The 27576-nt window shown below is 29.9% G+C and overlaps 4 protein-coding genes across 6 annotated transcripts; 1 reads left to right on the forward strand and 3 right to left on the reverse strand.

Annotated features, from left to right (window-relative positions):
• The first annotated feature begins 5390 nt into the window (after positions 1 to 5390).
• On the forward strand, positions 5391 to 10974 carry LOC124926858 (LRR receptor-like serine/threonine-protein kinase ERL2). Its single transcript, XM_047467167.1, has 27 exons — positions 5391 to 5666; positions 5922 to 6060; positions 6140 to 6211; positions 6288 to 6359; positions 6448 to 6519; positions 6608 to 6679; positions 6755 to 6826; positions 6904 to 6975; positions 7059 to 7130; positions 7211 to 7279; positions 7361 to 7432; positions 7515 to 7586; positions 7676 to 7747; positions 7824 to 7895; positions 7986 to 8057; positions 8135 to 8206; positions 8290 to 8361; positions 8446 to 8517; positions 8609 to 8680; positions 8770 to 8841; positions 8935 to 9006; positions 9080 to 9151; positions 9240 to 9313; positions 9394 to 9525; positions 9615 to 9947; positions 10045 to 10415; positions 10499 to 10974. Exons 1-27 carry the CDS (start codon positions 5582 to 5584, stop codon positions 10856 to 10858), a joined length of 2931 nt encoding a protein of 976 aa, XP_047323123.1. The 5' UTR covers positions 5391 to 5581; the 3' UTR covers positions 10859 to 10974.
• Positions 10975 to 11267: 293 nt separating this feature from the next.
• On the reverse strand, positions 11268 to 15253 carry LOC124927227 (protein TPX2-like). 3 transcript variants are annotated; one of them, XM_047467601.1, is made up of 14 exons: positions 14916 to 15253; positions 14591 to 14755; positions 14231 to 14390; positions 13990 to 14092; positions 13232 to 13279; positions 13008 to 13105; positions 12839 to 12917; positions 12692 to 12751; positions 12446 to 12504; positions 12194 to 12275; positions 11752 to 11817; positions 11619 to 11663; positions 11454 to 11498; positions 11268 to 11291 (listed from the first exon to the last, which is right to left on the reverse strand). In XM_047467601.1, exons 1-14 carry the CDS (start codon positions 15085 to 15087, stop codon positions 11283 to 11285), a joined length of 1191 nt encoding a protein of 396 aa, XP_047323557.1. In that variant the 5' UTR covers positions 15088 to 15253; the 3' UTR covers positions 11268 to 11282. The 3 variants fall into 3 exon arrangements, with proteins under 3 accessions (XP_047323557.1, XP_047323556.1, XP_047323558.1); XM_047467600.1 differs by lacking the exon at positions 11268 to 11291 and having other exon boundaries at positions 11365 to 11498; XM_047467602.1 differs by lacking the exon at positions 11268 to 11291 and having other exon boundaries at positions 11476 to 11498; positions 11624 to 11663.
• Positions 15254 to 16536: 1283 nt separating this feature from the next.
• Positions 16537 to 17693, reverse strand: LOC124925190 (probable pectinesterase 29). The gene is made up of 4 exons (XM_047465160.1): positions 17437 to 17693; positions 17178 to 17337; positions 16880 to 17089; positions 16537 to 16803 (listed from the first exon to the last, which is right to left on the reverse strand). Exons 1-4 carry the CDS (start codon positions 17691 to 17693, stop codon positions 16537 to 16539), a joined length of 894 nt encoding a protein of 297 aa, XP_047321116.1.
• Positions 17694 to 20556: 2863 nt separating this feature from the next.
• On the reverse strand, positions 20557 to 22214 carry LOC124925817 (protein PSK SIMULATOR 1-like). Its single transcript, XM_047465927.1, has one exon. It carries the CDS (start codon positions 22102 to 22104, stop codon positions 20635 to 20637), a length of 1470 nt encoding a protein of 489 aa, XP_047321883.1. The 5' UTR covers positions 22105 to 22214; the 3' UTR covers positions 20557 to 20634.
• Positions 22215 to 27576: the final 5362 nt, after the last annotated feature.

Genomic DNA, 27576 nt, shown 5'->3' on the forward strand with positions numbered 1-27576 from the left:
TTTTATACATCAAGTTTAAACACTAACCATTGCAACTTATATTTAATAATAATTTGCTTATAATATATATTTAATATATTAAGTTCATGATTTTAGTTTAAAATAATAAATTATATAACATTTTGAATTTTAATAAAATTAATAACTATATATATAATTTGTAAATATTTGCATTAATAATTTCAAATAAAATTATTTTTAAAAGTTTTTATACAAAATTATCATTAATTTTAATAATTATAAATAACTTATATATATATATATAAATTAAAATTATTTCAATAATTATTTTAAATAAAATGTATTATATATATAAATATATTATTAAAATTTCAAAATAATAATAATAAAATAATAATATAATTAATTATTAATTTTATTGGAAAAACTCAAAATTAAATAATAATTAGAAAATATTTATATTTATTTTAAAATCTTTAAATCAAAATATTAAATATTTATAAAAAAAAGAAAATTGAAATTTTTAGAACGTTGGATTCTGACCCGGCTTGGATACAACTTATCACAAAGTTAAGTTATCGATAAATATCAATTTTGAACTACTAACAATTGCAAATTTTATTTAATTATATTTTATTTATAATATACATTTAATATTTTAATTATTATTTTATCTATAATCATTTTATTTTAAAACAATAAATTATTAAATATTTTAAAATTCTTATTTTATTTTAAAATTTTAATAAAATTAATAATTATATATATATATAATTTAAAATTAAGATATTTGAGTTTTTTAATTTTTTATATTGATGGGTTAGTGACTAATTCCAAATGTGTGAAACCGATATCCACCTCTTTTTTTTTTCAAATGACTATAAATGGGGTGGATATTTGAGTTTTTAATTATCAAAATTAATATAAGATTAGTATGTATTTATTTTATAAAAATAAAGTAAAAGATCAATTATTGAAAAATTAATAACAATAAATTAATAGTGCAGTGAATCAATAATGGTTGTTCATCGGTGTGGTAAAACCAGTAATGTAGGGTAAAACCAGTAAGTGGGGATAGTGAAATAACAAAGAAAAGGCTGTTTAATTTAAATTGTAATATCCCTTTCAACAAAATTTTATTAATATTAAAAAATTAAAGCTGCTTACCTGTTTATCCAATTAGAATCCTTATTTTTTTTACTTTTTACAGAACCCATCAGATAAAAGCAAAGACCAAGCCTAAGCCTATAGCTTATGGCGGCATACCAGCGGAGTATTAGCCGAGGAGTCGCAGACTGACTGACTGCCAGCCGCTACCTATAGACATAGCTCCTTTCGATGACAGAAACAGGTCTTCAATAACTCATTTTCTGGTCCGACACGTGTCAATTCATTTCTTTTATGTTTCCTATGCATGTATCAAATTTACTACTGTTATTTATACTTTATTCATGGTCAAATTTAAATATTATTTTTTAAATAATTTATATTTTATAATATATAATAATGTTTAACCTAAATTATTGGAGCTCGTGATTATTTGAATATTAGTGTGTGAGTGTAAATGAAAATAAGTGATCTTTAATAGACATACAGATTAACCCATAAATCATTTTAATTAATTAAATCGGTACAAGGAATTCATAATTGGGTTCTTTTTTAAAACTGGTAGCTGACTCAGCTAAAAAAACAGATTAAAATCTGTCCAGAAACACTCTTGAATGAATGATATCTCTGACTGCTCATAGGTTATTAGTTAATTGTTTGATAAATGAGTTATTTCAAATAATATATCCTTAGTTGATTCGATGAATTAATTTTGATAAAAATTACTTCTAATAATATTTAATAATTTGGGGGTAAGATTCAATTTAAGAGACTAAAATGTCATGAGTTCGATTCAATTAAAAAATTCTTTGAGTTTAAACGGGGAACCATATGTGTGGGGTGTCATATTAGTTCTTTTTTAATTCTCAATAATATTTAATAATTTAGTCTTAATTGGATAATAAATAAACCAAACACTTAAGCAATACAAGCACTTTATAGAAATAAATTAACGATAAACTGTATTCGAGAACTAAACTAAAATGTATATTGAAATATGGAAAAAAATGATAAATTATAAAAGAATTGCGGTAATTTTTTTTATAAATGTTTAAACATGAATAATTTTAACAACGGTGTGTATATATTATTTTGTGAGACGACGTGACATTGATAAATGTGTCGACTACAATGATGTCATTAATTGGAAAATGAATTTTGTATGGGTTTTGTAAATAACCCGAAGAGAACCAGGCCTAAGTGAATATTTATATTATAACAGAAAATTAGTATATTCTAGTTAACTTCAAAATTAGACAATATTATAATGTCCTTATTGTGAAATTACCCTTGCATTAAAAGTCTTGTTAGAAAAATTATCTTAAAAAAATTAAATCTCTTTTGTTATATAAAATTAAATTTTAATTTATTTATTACTCCATCAAAGTAGTTAAATGGTAAAAGTCGGTTTAAGATACTAAAATACTATATTTCAATTTCAACTAAAGCGCTTTAAATGAAACATCATAACTTTAGGTTGTCATACTAGTTAGTTAGGTTAGATTTTGGTTGACGTCAAAATTAGACAATATATAATGTTGTTATTGTGAAATTACAAATTACATTCAAAGTCTCAACATTATTAGAAAAATTATCTTAAAAAATTAAAATCTTTTTTATGACGTAACATTAAATTTTAATTAAATTATTACCCATGAAGAAAATTCAATAGTAATTGTCGGTTTAAGAGATCAAAATGTCACGAATTTAATTTGAATTTAATTTTAACTGAAATATTTTAAATGAAACATAGAGTCATAACTTTAGAATCTCTTGCTAGTTCTTCTTAATTAAAAAAATAATTAATTTATAATGTTATAATTCATTATATATTTTTATTTTTTAATTAAATATATATATTTTTAAATGTAAATAATATAATAAATATAAATATAAACAAACTAATAAACTAAAATAAAATTTTTAATTTTTAATTTAAAAATAAATTTTCTGCTATACTTCTTAAAAGAAAATATGTTTCAGTTTCTGAAATAAACGTTTCAAAAAAAATATTTTTTTTGTTATATATATATATTTATTAAAAAGTAGTTTAAAAATATATAATTTTAAAAATATCTATATATAAATACATATAATAATGTTTAATGGAATTTCGTATAGCTTACCAATATAATGTTTAATGGTTAACGAGTTTATAATATATATATATATATATATATATTTATACATAAAATCGTAATTATCTAATAATTAAACTGAATCCTATTCTATTGGGGATTTATATGAACATAATCTATAACTGGTGATATATATGAGTTAAAAATTATATAACTTTTTTATACGAATTTAATATTGTAAAATTGAAAAAACATTTACATCATATATTATAATGGATAATGGATAATAATTTAAATATTTTTATATCCATATAAATGTGAATGAATATTAAGTGGGTCAATAAATATAGATTAAGTTATAAATTAAAATTTTATTTACAAAAACATATATTTATAAATACAATCCAATAATCACGAGTTATCTAATGATTAAAATGTCTATGCAAAACGATGATGATGGTGATATATGTAGGTTAAAATTTCGAATTATTTTATATTATATTATGGAGCTGAATTTTTTATTATTATATTATAATGGATTATAAAAATGTAATGCGTTTTTTATAGATTTTAATCTTAATGTGTATAAATGATATATACAACATTTTAGTTTGAATGTTTACAAATATATATTCGTATATAAAATTATAAATCCAATTTAATAGTCACATTTATTAATAATATTTTAAATTTTTATATTTTAAATTTACATATAATAATATATAAAAAAAAATTATAAATATAATTCAACTATTACACAATAATATAATGGTTAATGATATTTGAGAACACAATATTATAATTAATGGTTAAAAATATTTGAGAAGTTATAAATATTTAAATGAGTGGTAAGGCTACATGTGAGTTAATTATTTTGAATGGTTATATATTATTTTCAAATAAACATAAACCTAACATTTTTATTATTATCTCTATATGTTTTTGAAATAGTCTCTTGTCAAATTAATTATTTTGTTTACCTCTTTTAAATATTATTTCAAGTTATGTTGGAATGTGCATGCCCCGGTCATTGTAGATGTACTTGACAAAAGTTCCGGTTTGAAAAGCTGATATTTCTTTTTAAATAAGCTTTAAGTTTATTCATTCTTTTGAACATGTCCAATAGTTTATTTGAATTTCCTAGATTTGTAAAAAGTGAGTTTTTTTTTTAAATATTAATATATTTTTAAAATATATAATACTTTAGTTGATAAACTTATTGATGAAATAATAAATAAAAATATGATATATCTTCTTGAGTTTGTTTATATAAATACTAAACACTTAAATTCTATAGTTGATTTGATACATAAAAAATGAGTTTCAATTAGATCAGTTCAGACAATCAATGTATACTCTCTCCAAAGTTAAAATAGTTGTATTAATTCAAATATTTGTAAACAGCAAAAGGTTTAATTATCTACTACTACACCAACAAAATACTTTTATATGTGATGATTGATTAATCGCACCCATTAATTATTATAATGAAACTAGTAATGATAAATTAAAGAAACTATAAATTAGTCATATGAATCTGACAATAATTTGTCTCACATTTCTAAGTGAATTTTTCACTAAAAATATAACATAAACTTAATATAAAAAAAGTTCACACATGTTAAAAAGATTTTTAGGATAAAACATAATTTTCATTTCAAAACTCAAACATTTTATCAATCATAAAATCATATAATTTTATTATTTAAATATTAAAACTACTATATAATTTTATCTTCCCTCTAAATTATCATTATTTCACCTACACTATATCCTCTAAAGTCAAAAGACAAATTAATCTTCAAATTTTTAAATATTAATTTTTTCATACTTTTTATCAAACAATAATTTTTTTTAAATAAAACCTAGATAAAACCTAAAAAAACATTTTTCTCACACAAATCTTTTGTCTGATGTTGAGTTTTTAAATTATTTTATTTACAGTAACCAATTTTCAAAAATATATGATTTTTAATAAAAAAAAATATAATTTACCAAAAATATCACATATATTAATATCAACAAAATGAAAATTAAAAACAACTTTTAACTTTAATTTAATATTGTATATATTAATACTAATTATGTTTAAACAGAAAAATTAACAACTTAACATTTTCCGTTATTGTAAGAAAGCAACATATAACTAACGTCCCTTCGCCGCCGTTTGCATATTTTCTCTCACACACACAAACACACACACAATCGTTCTCTCTCTCATTTAACATATACTGGTACACTGCCTTACAGTTCACGCCAAACGCCTGCTAATTCAGTTTTTCTCTCTCTACGCGCTCTTCAGCTTTTCTCTTTCTACAGTATCTCGATCCTCATCATCTCTTTTCAATAATGAGAGAGAAAAGCCACTGCGTATCTCTCTTAACGTACTCCACTCTCTAAAAAATTCCTTTCCACTGTTCTCTCTCTAATCAACAATGGAGTTTGTGAACAAAATCTCTGCATTGCTCCTGTTTTTTGCTCTTTTTTCACTTGCATCTCCTCTCACTCATCATGATCAAGGTTTGTTTATTCATTTTCCATTTCTTCACTCCATGTTTCTACAATCTATGCGTAAATATTCAAATACAACTGTACATATTAACAATCATTGAAGTTCATACCGTAGTTTTGAGCGGTTTCCTTGCTCCTCATTCAACTAGACATCATCAAAACGACGTTTATATTATGTCATATACATGAGTGCTTTTCATTCTTCATGTTCACAACATTCAACAAAACGGAGATTATTATATTATATTATTACTTTATGTTCAGGTGAAGCATTGATGGCGTTGAAAGCATCATTCAGAAATGATGCTAATATGTTACTGGACTGGGATAACGAGCAAAACGGAGATTTCTGTTCATGGAAGGGAGTAATCTGTGACAATATCAGTCCGTTTGTTGTTTCTCTGTAAGTTTATATCAGTTTTTACTTATTTTTATTGCTTTTGTTATTGGTTCTGAGTGAAGTTTATCGATTCCACTTGTAGGAACTTGTCTAATCTGAATTTAGGTGGAGAGATTTCACCAGCTATTGGTGACCTGAAGAATCTGCAATCAGTGTAATTTTTTCTATAGTAAAATTCCTCCAGTTGAGTTTCTTTGCTTACTGATTGTGACATTTGTATAAACTTATAGGGACCTAAGAGGGAACAAGTTAACAGGTCAAGTTCCAGATGAAATTGGAGATTGCACATCACTAAGATTCTTGTGAGATTCTCCCTTTTCTTCAACTCATCTATTATATTGATGATTTACACTTCTTGTTCAAATGATATAACTGTCCCTCTGATTGCAGGGATTTGTCCTATAATATGCTTGAAGGAGACATTCCCTATTCACTATCTAAGCTAAAGAAGCTTGAGTATTTGTGAGATGTCTCTTAAACTAAATACATGTTAACTTTCTTATTAATAGTTTAAGATAATTAATCCAATTAATTTTTATTCACCATCCAGGAATTTGAGGAACAACCAATTAATTGGTCCTATTCCTTCAACATTAACACAGATACCAAATCTCAAGACTCTGTGAGCACTTTACTTCATTCATATACACATAATGTTCTAACAAGATGGGTTTGCTAACGATTCTTATGTTTGTAGGGATCTTGCAAAAAATCAGATTACAGGGGAGATTCCAAGGTTAATATATTGGAATGAAGTCTTGCAATATTTGTAAGTTATTTATCAACAATATTTTGCATATATACAAATCAATCAGTATGGGCATCTAAAGTCAGTTTGATTTGCAGGGGTTTACGTGGAAATTTACTTTCAGGAACCTTATCTCCAGATATGTGCCAACTCACTGGATTGTGGTACTTGTGAGTATTTCACTATATTTAATTCTACAGTACATAAATGACTATGACTATGATTTTGAATAAGTTCTCTCTATTGCTTTTAGTGATGTAAGAGGTAATAATATCTCTGGAACTATCCCAGAAAGCATTGGTAACTGTACAAGCTTTGAGATCTTGTAAGTCTTATAGATCTAATGAAAAAATTTATTGTTTAGTTTTTGTTATCTGAAACTAATTTTTAGTCCTTTGATCTCAGGGATATCTCATACAATCAGATTAGAGGAGAGATTCCTTACAATATTGGATTTCTACAAGTAGCCACTTTGTGAGTTTACAATTGCTGACATGCAAACTGTTTAATCAACATCTATTTACATTTGTATTTGACTTATTTTCTTCGTGATAGATCACTACAAGGCAACAGATTAACTGGGAAGATTCCTGAGGTTATTGGTCTTATGCAAGCTCTTGCTGTACTGTAAGTTCATTAACTCAATTAAGATCATACTAAAAGTATAAATTTATTTATAAAATATGGGATGTGCTTTCCAAATCTGTAGGGACTTGAGTGATAATGAATTAATTGGACCAATACCGCCAATTCTTGGAAATTTATCGTACACTGGGAAGTTGTGAGTTTTTTTTTTAATTTAGACTTTGTATTCGGTAATCTTACATGTGCCATATATGATTTGAGATATTAATACAAGTTATTATCTAGGTATCTCCATGGCAACAAGCTAACAGGGCCAATTCCACCAGAGCTTGGCAATATGTCAAAGCTTAGTTATCTGTAAGTTGGCTATGCTAGGAACTACTATTTTCTGTTGTTTTACATTGGGCTAATGCAAATAACCATCTACGTTTAGGCAATTAAATGACAACGAGTTGGTTGGTGGAATTCCAGCTGAACTTGGAAATCTTGAGCAACTTTTTGAATTGTAAGATTTTTTTTATTTGATAAACATAAACAAAAAAAGACTGAGCCTTTGATCTATTAAGTTTACAATTAGTCATCATTTATATATCAGGAATCTTGCAAACAATAAGCTAGAGGGACCTATCCCTCACAACATCAGCTCATGCACAGCTCTAAATCAGTTGTAAGCTATTTCATCATTTACAGTGTTTTTTTCCGCATAATTTGCATTCTCATTGTAGAACTTCTATGCTTTACCAGAAATGTTTTTGGTAATCGCTTGAATGGTAGTATCCCCACCGGCTTTCCCAATCTTGAGAGCTTGACATATCTGTAAGTGTTTTCAAGTTTCTACAAGGTTCTTGTACAGTCTGCTCCATTGTTTGTAAGTGAATTTGATTCTAATTCTATGATAGGAATCTCTCGTCCAATCGCTTTAATGGTGATATTCCTATTGAGCTGGGACGAATAGTCAACTTGGATACCTTGTATGTATTGTAAAATAATGAAGATACATTTTAATGATGTATATAAAGCTAGGTTCTATAAATTCTAACAAATTTGGTTTCCAGGGATCTTTCGGGAAATGCCTTTTCTGGGTCTGTTCCAGCATCTGTTGGTGATCTAGAGCACCTCCTCATCTTGTGAGGACACATTTTTATGGGGATTTTTTCTTTGCTCATGGTTGAATATATTTGGATACTTATCTATTTTTTATTATACTGTTCATAATAGGAACTTGAGCCACAATCTTCTTGATGGGTTGCTACCAATGAAATTGGGAAATCTGAGAAGTGTACAAATTATGTCGGTGACATTAAGCCCTAATGTATTAATCAATCTTTAAAATCATGAACTCTCTTTTCACAACTTTTTTTTCTTTTTTCATTTTACAGAGACTTAGGATACAACAACCTGACAGGGAATATACCAGAAGAATTTGGTCAGCTACAAAATGTCATGTCCATGTAAGTTAGTTATCTATTTTATATGCTTAAACAATTCCATCTTTGTTCCAATTGAACTGAAATGTTTGGTTGTACCCCTCTTTTGTTTTCCAGTATATTGAACAACAACAACCTGTTCGGAGATATTCCAGATCAGTTAACCAATTGTCTCAGTCTCAACAACCTGTGAGTGTTCTCTCTTTCTTTTTTTTTGTGCAAGATTTGATCAATCTATATTACTAATCACAATCTGTTTTAGGAATGTATCCTTCAACAATCTAACTGGGATTGTCCCTACAGTTCGAAACTTTTCACGGTTTCCTCCAGATAGGTATACTTTAGCTGCTTGTAAACATATTGCTTTTATTTTCATTCTCCCAACATATTAACCCATTACTGTTTGTAATGTAATCTTCCAGTTTCACTGGAAATCCGTTTTTATGTGGGAATTGGCTAGGATCATTGTGTTGTCCATACGCATCAAAATCGAAAGGTGTCAAATCTGACCTGTTTTACAGACTCTTTTTGGATATTCACTTTGCCTCAATTAACACTCTTTCATTTCCATCATAGCAATGTTCTCCAGAACAGCTGTTGTTTGCTTCATTGTTGGCCTCTTCGTCCTAATGTGTGTGGCAGTATTTGCTTTTTATCAAACCAACAAACCAGGTCCATTTATAACCGAAACTGTAAAGAAGATGCAGTGTATGTGTCTCACCCAAATTACTCTTTTAGTAAACTTACAATTATTCTCTTAACAGGACAGCAAATCACTAAATTGTTTACATTCTCAGGTCCGCCCAAGCTAGTTGTTCTGCATATGGATATGGCCTTGCACACCTATAATGACATTATGAGTGTCACTGAAAATTTTAGCGATGAATACATTATAGGACATGGTGGATCCAGCACCGTATACAAATGTACATTAAAGAATTCTCGGCCGATTGCCATCAAGCGATTATACAATCAGTGTCAGACAAGGGAGTTTGAGACTGAGCTTTCAACCATAGGTAGTTTACGTCACAGAAATCTGGTCATTTTGCATGGATATGCTTTGACACCCTTTGGAAACCTCCTGTTTTATGAGTACATGGAAAATGGATCTCTTTGGGATCTTCTTCACGGTCAGTTATATATTTATTGATACCAACCTTTATTTATATATAGCTACCAACCTTTTATTCTTTTTTGATGTTTATTTATTTATTCTTATTGTATCAGGTCCGTCTAAGAAGGTAAACCTGGATTGGGAGACACGATTGAAGATAGCTGTTGGAGCTGCTCAAGGGCTCTCTTATCTTCATCATGATTGCAATCCTAGGATTATTCATAGAGATGTAAAATCTTCAAATATATTGTTGGACTTGAATTTCGAGGCCCATCTTGCTGATTTCGGAATTGCTAGATCCATACCCACGGCAAAGAGTCACGCATCTACTTATGTTGTTGGAACTATCGGTTACATTGATCCGGAGTATGCACGCACCTCTCGACTAAATGAAAAATCAGATGTGTATAGCTTCGGAATAGTTCTTCTGGAGCTGCTGACCGGAAGAAAGGCAGTTGATAATGAATCCAACTTGAGGCAGCTGGTAAGACTGACTTTTCCCAGTTCCCTCTTTTGATGACTAAGAAGTGTTGAATTCTGTCCACTTAATTTTGTAATTGGTTTCAGATATTGTCTAAAGCAGACAACAATACAGTAATGGAGGCAGTTGATCCAGAGGTAACAGTAACGTGTATGGACTTGTCCCACGTGAGAAAAACAATGCAACTTGCTTTATTGTGCACCAAGAGCAACCCTTCAGAAAGACCAACCATGCATGACGTTACCAGAGTGTTGGTATCCCTTCTTCCACCTCCCCCTGTGAAGAAGAGCTCAACAACTTTGATGCTGCCAGCACCACCTGTTGTTGATTATGAGAGTTACAAGACCCAACCCACTAACTCACAACATGGAGGAGTTAATTCTTCATCTGATGATAGATGGTATGTACGTTTTCAGGAAGAACTGTCCACTAATACTAGCACATAGGGGTTGATGTCCACTAAACAAGCACGCATTTTTATTTAATTTAATCTGTCTGTATTTGAACCAAACTTCTTTTCTGTTTGCTTGCTTGCTAGCTCGGAGGAATATAAACATATTTCCATTTTAATTACTTTAGGTATGAAATTATTAATATGTTTCATGTCCATGTTTGCAAGATAAAAAAACATAAATGCTAATTATATATATTAGATATAATATTTACACTTGATAAAAGGAAACAGTGAAGTAAACAAGGCCTTTTTTTTTTTTTATAAAAAATAATAGTCGTGACTAATAATGAACAAAAGAATAAGTATAAGTGTTTTTTTATGACCAAAAAGTATACATATGATTTTACACTTAAACAACACTCATTTTGTATTTTCCAATTGCTGTCTGTCTGTCCAGGATCGTTCCTCATAGTTTCCTAGTAGTTCTAAGTAACAAAAATCAAAGATATAATTGGTTTCATTTTGATGCAAGCAACAAACCAATATTTATATTGACAAAGGGGATTGATTTACATTGAAAAATGTTAAATACTTTATATATTTTTCACTTACAACTTTTGTTAAACAAATTGTCAAGTGTTGGTTACCTTAATTTCTTGGTTGAAGCAACCTGGTATATTTTCTTTATAATCCTGCAAGTGATTTGAATCAACACAGTATGCATACATATATAAATATAAATATAGCACAACTCAACTCAACAATAACAAAAGTGAGTATATGTTCCATGTTTGGATTTCCGAATGGCTTACCTTACCTGACACTGTTATTAGCTCGGATTCCCCTTTCAGAGACAACTGAAGTGTGTATGTGACGATACACGAAATTAGTACACACAAATTACAAAAGGTGGTTGTTAGGAGGAAGGGTGATTTCATAAATTACCTTGCTAAACAATTCTGTTGGTGGATTATTATGGGACAATCTGTTGTCATTTAAAAGAGAAAGTTCCTAAAACAATTAAATAAAGAAGAAAGAGATTAAGATCATAAAGAAAGTCATCCTCCTGGAAGACAAAAATATAACACTCTCTTTACATCTTATGAGAACAAAAAAATTCGCTTTTAAGGTTATATTATCTTAATTTTGTATTGGTTATATTTGTCAAAATAGTGATTTATAAAACAATTTGGATCTTCATTTATATATTGAAAAAGGAAATTCTAAACCAAATGAAGCAAAATATCACACTATAGACTAGATTATGATGAATAAAATAATTTGGATCATGATCCATTGTCACAAAATAGCAGTTTCCAAATACTATCTCAATTCCATGTTATCTTACAAATCATAAATTGCCTCTTACCAGGGATCGTGGAATTACCTCATTATCAAGAAGACAGTTTGCTTCTGGTTTCAACGTATCAAACTCGCTGTTCTTACTGATACTATCTTCTCTGCTCATTCTGAGACAGAAAAAATATAGTATTCTATGTTATGCAAAAACATGTTTAAGTCCCAAATTTTTCACAACAGAATGTAATTGTAACATATACAAATGGAAAGAGCTGGTAAAGTATTAAGATTTCAAATATGATTGAATGTCGACTCGAACAGTTTACCATAGATGTTTTACCTTAGGGTGTCTGTAGCACTCTCTGTTGAAGCTGGATTAAAGCTCTGCGTGGTCAATTCCTTCAGTAACAAACTAATAAGCATTGCTAGTTAATGTATCCACCCATAGAGACTTTAAAGAAGAAAAAATGAAGCAAATAAAGAAAGTAACTTCTACAATGTAGCCAGAAAGACACAGTCATCGTGCAAAGAGCTTGGATAGGTTATTAAATAGTGCATTTCTTTCAGTACAATTTTTAGGGCTTACTTGAATCACAGCAGAAGCTGCATCCTTTTTTGTAGGTCGAAATGAAGGAGTTTTGAATATCTGCATGAATAAATAACAGTTTAAAATGCCACTTTCACAATTGAATATATGGAGATTCAAGAAAATAAATTCACGTTTGGTACTGACTTTTCTGTTCAATGGTCTTGCTTTAAATACATGAGCAACATCTTTTGCATGTTCACTTGTCTCTATAGTGTTCTTCAACCTGAAATCGAATAAAAAAGAACAAGTGTTAGGACGTCTTATTAAAAAATGGAATCACAAATGAGTCGTGCTAAAGGATACAGTCGACTACCTTTGTCTTTGTGCTCTAACTGCGGTTTCGAGGTTAGGCTCTCTTGGTTTAGTAACTTTAGGTTTAGAAGTAAAAATACTAGCATCAACTGGTTGAACCTGGCGACATGAAGCAAATTAATGTATAAAAAATATGAAAAAAGATGTTAATAAGTAAAACTATTGTATATAGTGCAGGTTAGCTTTGGTCAAGAGGTCTAGTATTCTTCAGAGGATGTAGTTTACCTTCGGTAGCTTGTGAGGCATCATATTCTGGTGCTTCAGCTTAGCAATCTGCAAAGCCAAATATTGCGATCAGATCATGATTAGAGCTTAAACTGATTTTGTTTAGATGTACCAACGATATAAAATAACTTGTCATTACATAAAAAATTAGGCACTTGACAAAAAATAATAGGAAGTATGCAGCAATAGTGAAAGAGAAAAGTATCAAGAGAACTGAGTACATACTCAGCCATAGACAAAGATCATTCTCTGATTTCTTGCATGTTTTTGTATATATAGAAGCCACATCCATAATCAATATATAAAAAATAACATTTCGGTAAAGAAGCCAACACGATTTATTCTTAAAATATCGTTTGTTATTAAGCTAAAATAACTTGCAAAAGAGCAATTAAATGGAGTAACAATACTCTGAACTCAGACAGATTTAGGATAATCATGCTTTGATTTTCAGAAACAATCTAAACTTGTACACAACATCTTTGTGATTCAATATTCCAAGGATTTGTCTGGAAATAATCTCCCAAAGTTAAACAATCCAGGTTACCAGTAGCAAATCAATTATTGAATATGATTAGAAACTACATACAATATGGTCTAAAATGAATCACAACTTTTCTTATGCTGCTAGAAATATCCTATAGTCAAAGTTCATGATGAACACAAGCAAGCATAACAACTAAACTGGTGAAGCCTCAGGTGCAGAAGCAGATAATATGTCAAGGATGTATAAATTGACTGAAGTGGCTATACCACACCTTAAGCAAATAACCATTCTCCAGCCTTTGTCTTTTGGTTGCTTCAAGAACTTGAGAACTACGAGAACTCCTGTCATCACTAGTTATGGATGACTTGTCAGATCTGGCATGTAGTCAAATTTTCTTTGTGTTAGTGTATCGAGAAATGAATCATAAGGAAAACTAGAAGAAAATATAGCAATTAGATGATGATTCAATAAAGCAAGACAGATAAATAAAATAAAGAAGATATAAGCTAGACCTTCCAAAGTGTCTGCTAAAAACTTCTCTTGCATGATTTATCTTGGCTAAATGACTTGCTGTAGGTTTCATGAGTGTTGAATTTTTTGTCCTTGATGATTTTGCACTAGTTTTTGATTTAGCGTTTGAAATATCTTCAGCCGTGATCCTATGAGATTCTTCTGTTCATGAACGGTGCATTAAGGTACGTACATTCCACCTAAAATCTTAAAAAAGATTTATAACAACAGATCTAGCTAATACAGGTTGTTGTAAGAGACCAGAAGCTCCTAACATCAGAATAGTCATGGAATAAACGAAGAGAGAAGAAGTAGGGACCACAATGAATACAACGAAGATTGAGTAGTAAATATCAACCTACCTCTGTCGTCGTTATCACAGAGTACAGAGGATTGAGTTTCCAAGTCAACATCAGAGGCGGTGCTAATATTAGTCGTAATACTTCCACCACCATGATTTGACTTAGGAGGAGCGTCCGAATTATTGACTTTGATATGCTCCCTTCCGTACAACCTCAACGCGAAAGCTAAAACGAAGTGAACAGAGATGAATTATAAGGAGAAACTAGCTAGCTGATCGTAGACTATATGCAGACTGATAAGCATAGCATATCAAATGAATTCGGAATAGATTCATAAAACATGTAGGATTATTGACAACAACAAACAATGGAAGAAAATGCATACGAGAAGGTGGATAACTTCCGATGGATAGGAACCAGTTTTCAGCTTCTTCAGCCTCGGAAGATGATTCAGGACGGGTGAAATCGAAGAACCGAGCTGCATCGAATTCATAATCAGGATCTACATCAGAAGTCTTAAAGAAAGAAGCATCGAGGCTCACAAAATTGTCCTCCATATTTCAATCCCTTCGTCAATGACGATTCCGCTCCGATAAGAAGACGAAAGAGCCAGAGGCGAATAATACGGAGGGAGAAATGAGAATCTCTTTCTCTCTCTTTCTACAGATTCGTTTAGGAGCTCCGAGAGTGGAACCCTAACAGGTCCGCCATCGTTGAGATGACGAAATGTAGACAGAGAGAATGAATTTTATTTTATTGGAGTGAGCGGCGCAATTCTCGTCTTGTCTTGGCGGAGGAATAATAACGATCTCACCCAAAACCGCCAGCCTCGTTACGTTAAGCAGCCTCTATTTGAAATGGTGGGCCCCCTTTTTCTGTTTTAACTGCCATTTCCTTTACTTTTTTTTTCTGTTTTTCTTTTCACTAATTAATTAAAGAGGTAATTGGAAATTGTCATCGATGGAAATTATTTCATTTTGCTCTCCTTGACTTGACTTGGTACAAACTATTCAAATTTGAGGATAATTGGACATCAAATATATAAATATATTATCTTTTCAATTAAGGATACAATTTCATCTCATATTAAATTGTGAAGTATCACATCCTCTTCTTATTTGTGACAAATATTTCTTTAACCTATTTTATTTTTGTTATAATGTTATTCTTCATTTCGGATTTTTGGTTCAATCTCTAATGTTTTCTCCCCTGGTTAAAACACTCTAATTAGCAATTGCACAAATGTCTTCCTTGTTAGCTTCTTTATTGGTATATAAGAAAATGTCAACTATCCTCGATTTTTTACTCATGTCCATCGTGTTATTAAAATCTGAATCTCAACATCAACATAATCCTTTGCCCAATGTGTTATCTTGATATGCAGGTCGGACCTGAAGTTAGGGCAGACCCTAGAGTAAATGCATCTTGATACAAACTAATTTAATCAACTAAAACTAGGTTACATTTGTTAAAAATAATACAAACTAATTATATTTAGTTAAAAAACATAAAATATAACTGTTTTAACTTAAAAAATAAAAATTATTTTTTACTTAGTTGATACCCACACAATGTCACATACATAAATATATTAACTAAAAAAACAATTAGAAATAAAAATAATAATTGAATCACAATAATATTGTCACACACAGTAACGTTTAATACAAGAAAATGTAAACTGCACCCAGCATTAGAAAAAAAAAAAAAAAAAATACCAATTACTCATAAATTTATTTTTAAAATATTATTAATAAGAAAAAATCAAAGCGGGGTGAGACTTTGTATAGGTTGTTTTCTAATCCAGCCTTCCTCATCAATATATTTGTAGCTGGTAAAATACGATAACATTTGAGGACTCAACGATGCTGTCCATTGAACCCGGTTGGAGGTATTTGATCCAGACCCATAACACCTAATTTCAGAAAACGTAATCGAATTCCTGCATCATATATATATATAGATTAATCAGTAAATTGTTATAAATTTTAAAACAGAGATTTATATTAGGTTAGGTACCCTGTGGATGCAGAAAGTTGTGTGTTCCAATTATGCCAGCCCTCAGGGACCACTATACTTGGCAAAGATGTGTTGTAAAAAATAACTCTAGCATAGTCTCTCCATGGTCTCCCTAAGTAAACAAGTCCATTTCCTACCACATTACAATCCTTGAACACGAACCCGTTTGTATCTTTCGCGCTTGTCCGACCTTGGGCTGTTATATATCCCGCCATCCCTTTCAGCCCTCTTGTTATAACCGATATTGTACATTTCTGCGTCGACACTAATATTATCAATACTTTTTTATGCACTCTGTTACATATATAAAAAAGCATTCAATTAAATTACCTCATATAAAGACTGTCCAGCTCCAAATATGAAATCAACCGCACCCTGAATCGAACATTGTTTGAAGTAGTGTCTGCCTTGCACATCCCATAACGTGTCCTGAAATCCATAGAACCCGCATCGATAGAAGGCTGCTTTGTCGCCAATAATCCTTGCAGCCACCGCAGGACTGATAGACTTTCCATCCTTGAATGGGTTGTTGTAGGAATTCTACTAGTGTATAATGAAACATATATATTATTTAACATCAAATTAAGATTAAAACAACTTATTATTAATTAGAAAACATATATTATACCCAGAAACTCATGCCTCTAACAAGAATATTATCAGCTTCAGAATTAAAGGTGGGGCTGGTCGCAATATTGAGACTTCCAGACGAAACTACAATTGTCTTCTTCTTCCCCTCTCCTTTAAGATATATAAATTGCTTGGAAGGTGGTATATGCACTTGTTCACTGCATACAAATGATCAAAACTAATGTTTGATTCATTTTCTTTTGAAAAAACAATATGTAAATCTAACATAAAACCAGGATATATGTGAGGAAATTTACTTGTATTTTCCGGCTTTCACTTGAATACAAACCCAATCGGTATTATTACGGGCAGGAAGTGAATCAATAGCCGATTGAATGGTTTTGAAATTGCCCCGACCGGATTGATCAACAACGATAGTTGGATAAGATTGTTGGTACCGTCTACCAAATCTTTGACGATACATGGTCAATGCTTGATCATGGCCATACACCAATCCAATTGCAGCGAAGAGATTAAGGAATGAAATGAACAAATACAACCGTCGAATCAACATGTTGCTTAACTCCAAACGGACTTCTTCGATCTGATCGAACCTTAAACCCGCGGCCTAATACCCCATTTTCTCTTTAGAAATAATAAGAAGAGATTATAAGAAATCCATAAGATTTTGTTAATTTCTCTTTTCATTTCTAGAGGAAAAACATAAATGGGTAAGTTACCATTATGTTTAAAATTCTGTAACTTGTGGAAAATGGAATTGACACTAAATTAAAAGATTTTTTTTCATACTTTTTAGTGAAATTTTGTAAATATTTCTAATAGACTAGGAAACTTGTACTCTTATTTTAAAGAAAATATATATGTAAATGTGTTATCAAAGTGTTGATTTCATGGTAATATTTTATAGATATTTGTAATCTTTGTATTAGTGATTCTTTAAAAATAATGTTAAAATTATTATTAACATTTGTATTAAATATGGTCAACAGTTTATTAGTAATGATCCTAATTTTTTTTTTAAAATTTAAAAGGTTAGCACTATTGTCATAGACTTGTATACATGAAGAGTAAGATTCATGAACTTAATAAATTTTAGTAAAACTCAAATTCATGATATTTTATATATAATTTAGTGAAAGAGGATTTATAAAGCAAATGTCACTAATATTATTAAATGAATTACGTTTAAATATATATATATCAAGTTGAAAGTTTTGCTAGAAAAAATATAAATTAAAACATGACCTACAACATTAATGAACTGAGAAGGAGAAAATACAATAGAAATAGAAAGAAGATATCATAAAAGTTTTTCCATTATATGAGTTCTTAAAGTCAGACATGAATCTAGATATATTTTTCTTAGTAAGATTATAATGTTATCTCCATGTTGCATAATTTACTTTGCTTGGAATTTTGTTTTTAATTCTCTATTATTTTGTGATATATGTAAGTAAATTAATAAAATAGTTAAACTTAAATGTATTTTTTCTTTTAATATTATTCTTACATTTGTACTTCTTTTTTTCTCATTTAAAAGATTTTTTTTGAAAAGTTTTAAACTATTTTTTTTTCTAACATAATCTTTTATTATTTGAAAACATTTTTCTTTTCTTTTCGTCACTCAAATTTAAATAAACTTTTTGTTTTTACTGTATAATGTTTAGAAGAATCAATTTTTTTTGTTACAATTTTCATTCATCTTAACACCATTAGTATCATTGTCAAGTCATATCCTTTTATTGTGTACGTGTCTTTATTCAAAAATACCATTAGTATTCTTGTCGGGTCCTATCCTCTTATTGTGTTTCTGTCTTTATTCGAATGTGTTCGTTACTTTAACGACAAATGAGACGAAACTATTAATTTAAAGATATTTTTCATTTGTATAGTAAAAGTGAACCCAATAAGAAAATTGAAGTGTCAATAATAATTCTCAAAAAATAAGAGATGAAAAGTCAGATATTCGATTATGATTGAAGTGAAGATTTGTTAGACTAAATTACAACATTTAAAATTGGTTAATTGATTTATATAAATTACTTATTTCAGGACTATTATTTTGGAAGAGAAATGATTTTGAGAGGAAATTTGGGAGAGAGAATTTTAAAAGAATGAGTAATTTGAAAAAAAAAATAACAAAATTTTTATCTTCTCTTTTTCTCATTTTTTACATGACACGATCATTCTCTTCCCCATTCTCTCAAATTCCCTCCTACTATAACTCTTTATCTTTATTTTGGAATTAAACCACTACAGTATTTTAAATAAAATGTATGATTATTTAATTTTCTTTATTAAAATTTTAATTTTTACACGTTAATGCTATTTAATATTTAGATTCTTATTTAGTTATTTAAATTTTGAAGACGTTAATTAAATTGTTTATATATATATAAATCTTTATTTCAATTAAATAAAAATTAATTTATTGTAAATAAATTAAATGTATTAAAAGAAACATAAAATATACATTGATGTATAATATAAGAGACCTGACTGACCAAAAACAATGAATGAGAAGATTGCGAAAAACATAAAATTAATGGGGAAAATACAAACAAGATTACATGTGTTGGTCTCGTTCCTCGGAATTTTAATTGATTCGTGAACTTGTTCCATCTTTATTTGTTATTGTTGAATATTTTATATTTTGTTTGTAAATTTCTACAAATCTTGACATAACATAGACTATATTCACCATAGATTGTACTTTTTCTTTCAAAAAATGAATCAAATTTAGTGATTTTGTCAATCTTCCACCCGTGAAAGAAAAAAAGGTTTTACTTTCTGTAAAAATAACTGGGATAGTTTTTGAAATCCGCTTAAAGTATGGATTTCTTAAATCCCTTAACACAGATATTGAAATCTTCCATTCCAAACCGAAAAAGTATTACATTTCTTTTTTTTACACAACATATGCCACGTCATTTTCCAAGTAAGCCCTGAATAAACTTAAAAAGAAATGAACATACATTAAACTTAAAACTTGTGAATAAATGTAGCAAACAAACTGTGTTCCTCGTACCCAATTAAAGTTCGTAAGGGATTCCATTTAGGTTTACGGTTATATTTTGGTGGATCATCAAGTCAAGAGGAATAAGAGAACTTTTGAGACCGGCCCTTGGTTAAAGACGGGCTGGTGTCTTTGTAAGCTTGATGTTGTTTTCGTTTACTCTTTTAAACTCTCTTGTTTTTGTTTTTGGGCTTTATTATTCTTCGCAAAACAAAAACATAAAAAAAAGGAGCCAATAACATATTTGCATTACTAAAAAATTGAATCTTATTCTACCACATTTTTTTTTTGTATGTATCAAACCTTATTCAAATCCCATAAGTTAGGAGCCTAAAACAAGCAAAATAAAAAAGATGAACCATTTGGGTTTTTTTAGGTGATTTTAAATTTTGATATGACATGGAAGAACACTCTATATATACGTTCATATATATCAAAATTCAAATAGTAATAACAGACAAGGATATATATATATTAATCACTGGTTTGAAATGGTAGTGTTCGGATTGGAGAATCCATTGAAGTTGGCACCTTGGATGAAAGCCTTAGCATTGATCATCTCCCTCTCAAACCTCCAAATGTAATTCAAACCCACCAGCAATTCGGTTATGGCAGCTTCGGTCTTGACCTTATTTGCGAAGAACAACGTTTGAAATAGAAGAAAGTTGGTCTTTGGAATGAGATGTTGTTGCTGTTCAAAGCTCCTTTCACTCTGCCACTTGATCATATTGTGTGCCAATGGCGAAACCCATCCAAGTATCTTCCCCAAAGCGTCTCTCCATTCTCCGGCCAGACCCGGATCACTTGCTGAGAAACCGACACCTTTTAACCGGATCCTCAGGGCCGATCTTATGCTACTCGGGAGCATGTAATAGAGATCATCCCTGGCGTCCATCCCAACCAGCTGCGGAGATTTTATCATCTTCTCCATTACTATTATCAAGTTTGCGTAATGGTGAGATAGAGCCGCTGCTCCAAGTGTACCCGACGGGGGTATCATTGTCTTTGAATTCATCTCGAAGAATCCAGGCCTATGATCACCATCACCATCACCATCATCATGATCAAGATATTTATTATCATCATCCATGTTCAATGGCCCAGATACGAAGTTGCAGGTTTCTTGATTCTCCGACGGGTATACGGTGGCGGAAGCAGAGAGGGTTCTGGAAAGGGATACCGGAATTAGGCGGCCATGATGGACGACGCCGAATACATGTTTGATCCGAGCTAAGATAGTGAATATGAATCTGACAATTAAGGAATTAACTGAATCATAAGTTCTGTTCCATAAAGATTTATCTTTTAAAATCTTGATTTCCTGTCTCTGCCATATGATCCTCTGTTTCAGATCAATAATCCTCTGTTGCTTAACCGTGATCTCGTTCTGATCTTTAAACATCTTCTTCAAACCAGTCTCCAGTGTGGTAAGCGTGTCGATCTGTTTGTGTAGGTTAGCGGTTGAAGATATTAAGCGATCGATTTTCTTTAATATAGAGTCGAATTCTTTCCCGGAAAGTAGCCAGTTGTGGGTATCGAAACCGGTGTCGGCAAACTGGTTGAGGAGGTCGTGGAAGTTCCTGAGAGAGGGATCGACGCAGCGGGAGCTGAAGCGGGAGGCGGATCGTGAAAGGAGAGAGAGGTTGTCGACCATTTCGGCGCAGGCAAGGGTTAGAAGGAAAGAGTCATCGTTGGAGACAATTTTACGAACACCTTCGAGGGATATGGCTTGGGTTTTAAGAAGGAGAATGTTTTTATCGGAAAGAGATTTCCATAAGTGGATTAGCTTGGACATGAGACCGGCGATCTCGAAGGCTAAGACACCAACGTTGGTTTTCTTGATGAGTGGTTTCCCGTTGTTGCTGTTGTTGGGTGGGACGGATCGGACAGACTCGAAACCGTTGGATAGAGCTGTTTTCACCTTGATTAGCCATGAATCCAGAGCCATAAGTGATAGATAGATTAGTAAAGAGAGCTGATTGCAGTTTGAAGGATAAAGAATGAAGGGTTTGTAGATGCAGATCGAAGAGGAGGAGGAGGAGGAGGAGGAAGAGGCTCGTGGGATGTTGGAAAGAAAGCAATAGATTTACATTTACATATACTAATAGAAATAGTTAAGGATTTCCAGTGAGGGGACTGAAGGGCCAAATTCTCCAGCGGGGTGGTGGTTGATGATGGCTTTCACCACACTATTTACACGCGCTTCTCTACCTTCTCTTTTGTTTTTTAAATATTAGTTATTAACTTTTATAATTAAATCAACATTATTCATAATTTATTGTTTTAGTATAAGACTATAATTCTAATAATTGAATTGATTAGTAGATTGACGGTGGTGTGCTTGGGTCTTATAATTTTATAGATTGTTTCGTAGAATTCTCGTGGTACTGTGGAAAAAATATGTATTATGATAGGTTATATGTGTCATAATTCATAAGAAAATAAATCAGCAATTGATTAATTTTGCATTTTCATGTAAGTAAAAGTTACTTTATTTTATTTTTTCATCGATGCTGGCCTAGTCGAGGAGCGGCCATGCCTCCATGCCTAATCCAGGTGGAAAAACTCTCGTATATGGAGAGAGCTTTTTTGAAGTATCCCAAAACACTTGTTTGATTCAAATTTAAAACTAAGGAAAAAATGATTTCTATTTTTTTTTTATCAAATTACCCTAGTATTTTTTTAAGTATCCCAAAACTCTATATTGTTTGAAGTATCTCTATTTTTTCATTTTGATATATAAATTAATAAAAATGATTGATTAAATAGTTGATATGGTTGAGTTTTAGAATAAAAATTTGGTTTTATCTCAATAACTAAATATTAAACAAGCCCTAGATGATGCCCGAGTTTTTGGATAGTTACTGTGAAGTTTAGATTGAGGTGGCTAATATGATATGAATACATATTTGGGTTATCATTCTGATTATTTTTTGGTAAACTATTTAGTTTGAGAGAAATCGTTAAACCTTCGGTAATCGTATCATCTGATGCGTATCATTTATAATGTTCTGATATCCCGTTATAGAAAGTTAGTAAAATAAGTCGATGAGTTATTCATGTTTCTAAAAGATCTATGAGTTCGATAATTTATTGGGTAAACATGTTTATATATTTTTTTCATGTCAAACTTTGTAGTTGTGCTTAAACGATTTTATTATTTTTAATGTATATGGACATTTAAAAAATAATAAATCCAATTTAAAAATAAAAATTATATTTGTAGAACAACAAACCTTAAACTAGTAACTCCATATTTATGCCTTTGATAGATATTTGATCTTATTCTAATGGTTCTTCAGTTGGGTATCGTGGATCATTTAAGGAGCTTAAATGTTGATTTTGGTGATTTTGATTGTTCTTTGGCATCCTTGTCATTATTCATGTTTTCATCTGTTTGTTTTATTTTTTTGACTGTTGTAGGTTGATAAATAAATTAAAAGAATGTAATAAAAAATTATAGATAGAAATAATGATGTGGATCAAAACAAATCTAGCATTTTATCACAATAAGAAGTGATATATATCACTAAAATTAATTTAACATTTAAAAAAATCGAAATTATACCAGGTGAGTATTGATAAAAAAATATTTTGATATTTTAATTAATGAAATAATGATTTGATGGTTAATTAAAATGATATTAAAACAATCAAACAATCTTTAAGCAGTTAACATCAAATTTACATGACTAGTCAATTATGAGAACAACAGCAGCACATTACAATAATAGAAAGTAGACATAATAATTATTACTATTAGTACTTTAAAAACCACATATTTATATATATTAATCGTCTTATTTGATTTGAAAACACTTATCTATATATGAATTAATTAATATAGATTTGAATTAAGATCTGATAACAGACAGTTCCTTTATTTAGTTTCTAAATTAATCTGGGTCAGACTATATATATTCATTTTAAATATGATAATGCAGATGATGATGATGAAGAAGATCAAGATGAAGATGGAGGGGGTGGGTTGAGATGAGTGTTTGCCGACCAAAGAAAAAAAAGAAATGGTAAAAGAAATCCCCCTTGCATAGTTTAGTTAATTAATTAATTAATTCCCTTTTGTCGGTCAATATATAGGCAGGCTGCCCCCCGTCTCTTGTTTAAAGTGCTCGATCGCCTTATTTAACAAAAATATATATTAATTAATACTTGTGCATGAACTATCTAGCTAATACTGTTCTATTGGTGCTATACATTCTATTACTTTTACCAACAAGACAAAACAGATCCATTTTACTTATCACTTATTCGAAGAAAACGAGGCAAATCTCTAGTTTTAACTTCCAAGAGGGTAAATTCATTTTATACTATATTTATCAAGAAACTATTAACATATATTTTCGATGACAACCTTATTTTTTAAATAAACCAGATCCAAACAAACAAACTACTAGTTAATAAACTACTAGTTAATGCGTAGTTAATTTAGATATGTAATGTAAGGATAACAACATATATAACAAACAGATTCAAAAGAAGTATTAATCGCGTGATTTAAATATATTATTTAATGAATAAGTCCGGAGCCGGTCTAAAGTTTTGGGCTGTCTCAGCCTTCATTAAAAAAAATATCGGTATTTTTTTTATTGCCTTAGGTTTAATTTAAAAAGTTGATAAAAAAAATTGATTTTTTGGTGATAAATAAAACTTTACATTTTTATCTCCAACTATTAATTTACAACACTTTATGTTTAAAATTACAATAAATTTAATAAAATATTTTTCTATTTTTAATAAATGAATTGCCATATACTGTCCTAGTCGGGCCGGCCCTGTGAATAACTCAAGAATCAAGTAAATCGTGAAATTCGTCCATGTTTCAAATTGTTTTTCCTTTTCTTTTTTCTTTATTTATTTGGATATTACCTTATTTATGATTTTGATTATCTCCTCCACCTTCTAAGGGTTTAAGAGATTAAATGTATCATGTTCAATTTCACTGAGAATTCTTTGATTTAAAGGAGAGTAATAGCTATGAGGATTAATGTTAACTATACAAATAAGTCTAGGACATTAATAAAAGAAAATATAAGAATATAAGACATTAAAGGCTTTAAAAACTTTATTAAAAAGATAAAATGGTCAAACATATTATGGATGTGTAGATGGAATCCTTAATTTCATTGATTTGGTCAAACAAAACTTTTAGTGCGTGAATACTCGATTAGGTCGAAATGCAGATATGCAATATTACCATGGCATGAGCAGTAGTAGTAGTAATGAGCTAAAAACATGCAAATCATGCGCATAAGACAACTTCATTGCAAAACATCTTATATATATATATATATATATATGATTGAATATTTGTTATAAAAAAAACAACAACGGCCGCCGGATAGTGGAATATGATTGAATATTATATAGACTCAATTTATTTGAAATACAAGGGAAAAAACAGTAATACATTTTTAAATTCGTTTATTCTCTAATCGAATTAAAACTCTCTCACGTGTCATTAACCCATTTGTTGTTTTTTTGCAAGGGAGTTATAATACCCGTGTCAAAAAAAAAATGTATTCACATTTAAATATATATTAAATTTAAAACCATTTCTCACTGGTTTGTGTTTAGTTTGATTCGCGTCTTGATATATCAAGTAAATTCGTCTTTTTCATTCAATTCTCCTCTTTAGATTTGGCATTTGTTTTTTTATGTTTAGTGGCTCACTCAAATTTTGTATTTCTTGAGGATACATAGTTGTGAATTGTGAGGAATATCACATGAAAAGAGTGACAAGCAATGAAGAATAAAATTAAAGCCTCATTTCATGAAGTTGATATATATCCAAGATTACCCTTGTATTCTTAACTACAATCTTTTTTATCTTTAAAATCATATGGTGCATATTTAAATATATTTAGTCTGTTAAGAAAGGTATTGGAGCTCACAATATTTCTTCAAAAACTATTAAAAATCCTACTTTTAAATTGAAAGTTGTGATCTCATTTTTTTTTCACTACGATCAATGTACATTGAATTAATGTGTGCTTATAATTACTATATCTTAGTACATTCCTAATATTTTGTTTATTTATGCAATTATACAAACATATTTTCTATAAAAAGAAAGAATTAATTTAAGAGGAAGAGATATGTCTTTGTATAAGTAGAAGTCAACCATTTAATTATGGCACCATAAAGAAAGCTTTGCCACAACCACAATTGAAGATGGACCATTTGGCAAGTGGGTAAGCAATTAACATGAATGATAGAAGATTAATTAGGCCACTAAATGGTAGGATAAACATACACGCAAACTAAATGAAAGATTCAACTTAACCCACATTATATAATTCACTTGCAAGAGCTTGACGAAGCCGGCCCTAGGTTCATGTCGCCTCTTATGCAAGACCATATTAATTAGTTCCACGTAAATCAGAGTTGATCATTGAAAAGATTTTCTTCAAGTGAACCGGTCTATCTTTTGCATGGGGCTTACACAATAGTTGGAATAAAGACACATTTAGTTGTTAAATATGGCAAACGGATAAAAATATATATTTGCACGGACTAATTAGTAAGTAAAAATAAATAATATTTGTTAAACTATTAATTCTTTAATTTTAAAAACATATATAAATAAATAATAATTGCATATAACATATCAACTAACTAGCTGCTACCTATTTTGAGGGGCAATTAATCATCATCGCAAAATTGACAATAAAAATGTCAGCAACATTCCTTTGTCATTTTGTGTATGTGATAATGGATGCGAATGTAACGATTGTTTGTCGCGATATTGTGCGATCTTATTATTTGTCGTGGTGCCATCATGTAATATCAATTGGCGTTTGGTAGTACTAGGCCATTAGCTAGAGTTCATATTGTAGATAATTAAAGGTGACTAATAGTAGCAATGGATAAGATTGAAATTGTGTACGTTTTGAAATTATTGGCCAAAGACACATCAAGCTTTATAACATATATGACATGAAGTCATCATATATGTCCCCATTGATCACTTTCATTAGAAAGATAGATAAAATTCATTCAATTCACATGCATGTGATCAATTAATTGCGTCACTAAGGACATTTACCCAATCCTCAATAGCTTAACAAAATAAAAAGAAATTAATTATTATATATTCTTTAATTTGCAGGAATTTAATTAATTGTTAATTAGAAAGAAAAGGAATGGGTATCTTTTTTCATGTCAAAACACAATCATTTTGCCTGCTCCTTCTTGATGCCTTTTACACACACATAATCCCACGTCTCACTGTCTTGCAATTTTATCTTTGTGGGATGGGGATTGGACCCTAGCTAGTGTGCATTATCCGGGATTCCAAATATTATAATTGTTGGTCTCAAATCCAACTTTTTCTTTTAAAATTGCATATATTTCAGTGTTTAATTAATATATTCCTTTTTAAATAAGTAAAAAGATACTA

Source organism: Impatiens glandulifera, chromosome 2 (assembly GCF_907164915.1).
Source record: "Impatiens glandulifera chromosome 2, dImpGla2.1, whole genome shotgun sequence".
Lineage (NCBI taxonomy): Eukaryota > Viridiplantae > Streptophyta > Magnoliopsida > Ericales > Balsaminaceae > Impatiens > Impatiens glandulifera.

What these genes read in the sequence shown, in the direction of transcription:
- LOC124926858 (XM_047467167.1), top strand. Translation starts at nt 5,582, where the DNA reads ATGGAGTTTGTGAACAAAATCTCTGCATTGCTCCTGTTTTTTGCTCTT. An exon ending in AGTCCGTTTGTTGTTTCTCT is followed by an intron (nt 6,061 to 6,139) that starts GTAAGTTTATAT and finishes TTCCACTTGTAG; the next exon opens with GAACTTGTCTAATCTGAATT. An exon ending in AATGAAGTCTTGCAATATTT is followed by an intron (nt 6,827 to 6,903) that starts GTAAGTTATTTA and finishes TTTGATTTGCAG; the next exon opens with GGGTTTACGTGGAAATTTAC.
- LOC124927227 (XM_047467600.1), bottom strand. Translation starts at nt 15,087, where the DNA reads ATGGAGGACAATTTTGTGAGCCTCGATGCTTCTTTCTTTAAGACTTCT. An exon ending in CTGTGATAACGACGACAGAG is followed by an intron (nt 14,391 to 14,590) that starts GTAGGTTGATAT and finishes GTTCATGAACAG; the next exon opens with AAGAATCTCATAGGATCACG. An exon ending in AGAATGGTTATTTGCTTAAG is followed by an intron (nt 13,280 to 13,989) that starts GTGTGGTATAGC and finishes TTGGCTTTGCAG; the next exon opens with ATTGCTAAGCTGAAGCACCA.
- LOC124925190 (XM_047465160.1), bottom strand. Translation starts at nt 17,693, where the DNA reads ATGTTGATTCGACGGTTGTATTTGTTCATTTCATTCCTTAATCTCTTC. An exon ending in TTAGAGGCATGAGTTTCTGG is followed by an intron (nt 17,090 to 17,177) that starts GTATAATATATG and finishes ATACACTAGTAG; the next exon opens with AATTCCTACAACAACCCATT. An exon ending in CTGGACAGTCTTTATATGAG is followed by an intron (nt 16,804 to 16,879) that starts GTAATTTAATTG and finishes GTGTCGACGCAG; the next exon opens with AAATGTACAATATCGGTTAT.
- LOC124925817 (XM_047465927.1), bottom strand. Translation starts at nt 22,104, where the DNA reads ATGGCTCTGGATTCATGGCTAATCAAGGTGAAAACAGCTCTATCCAAC.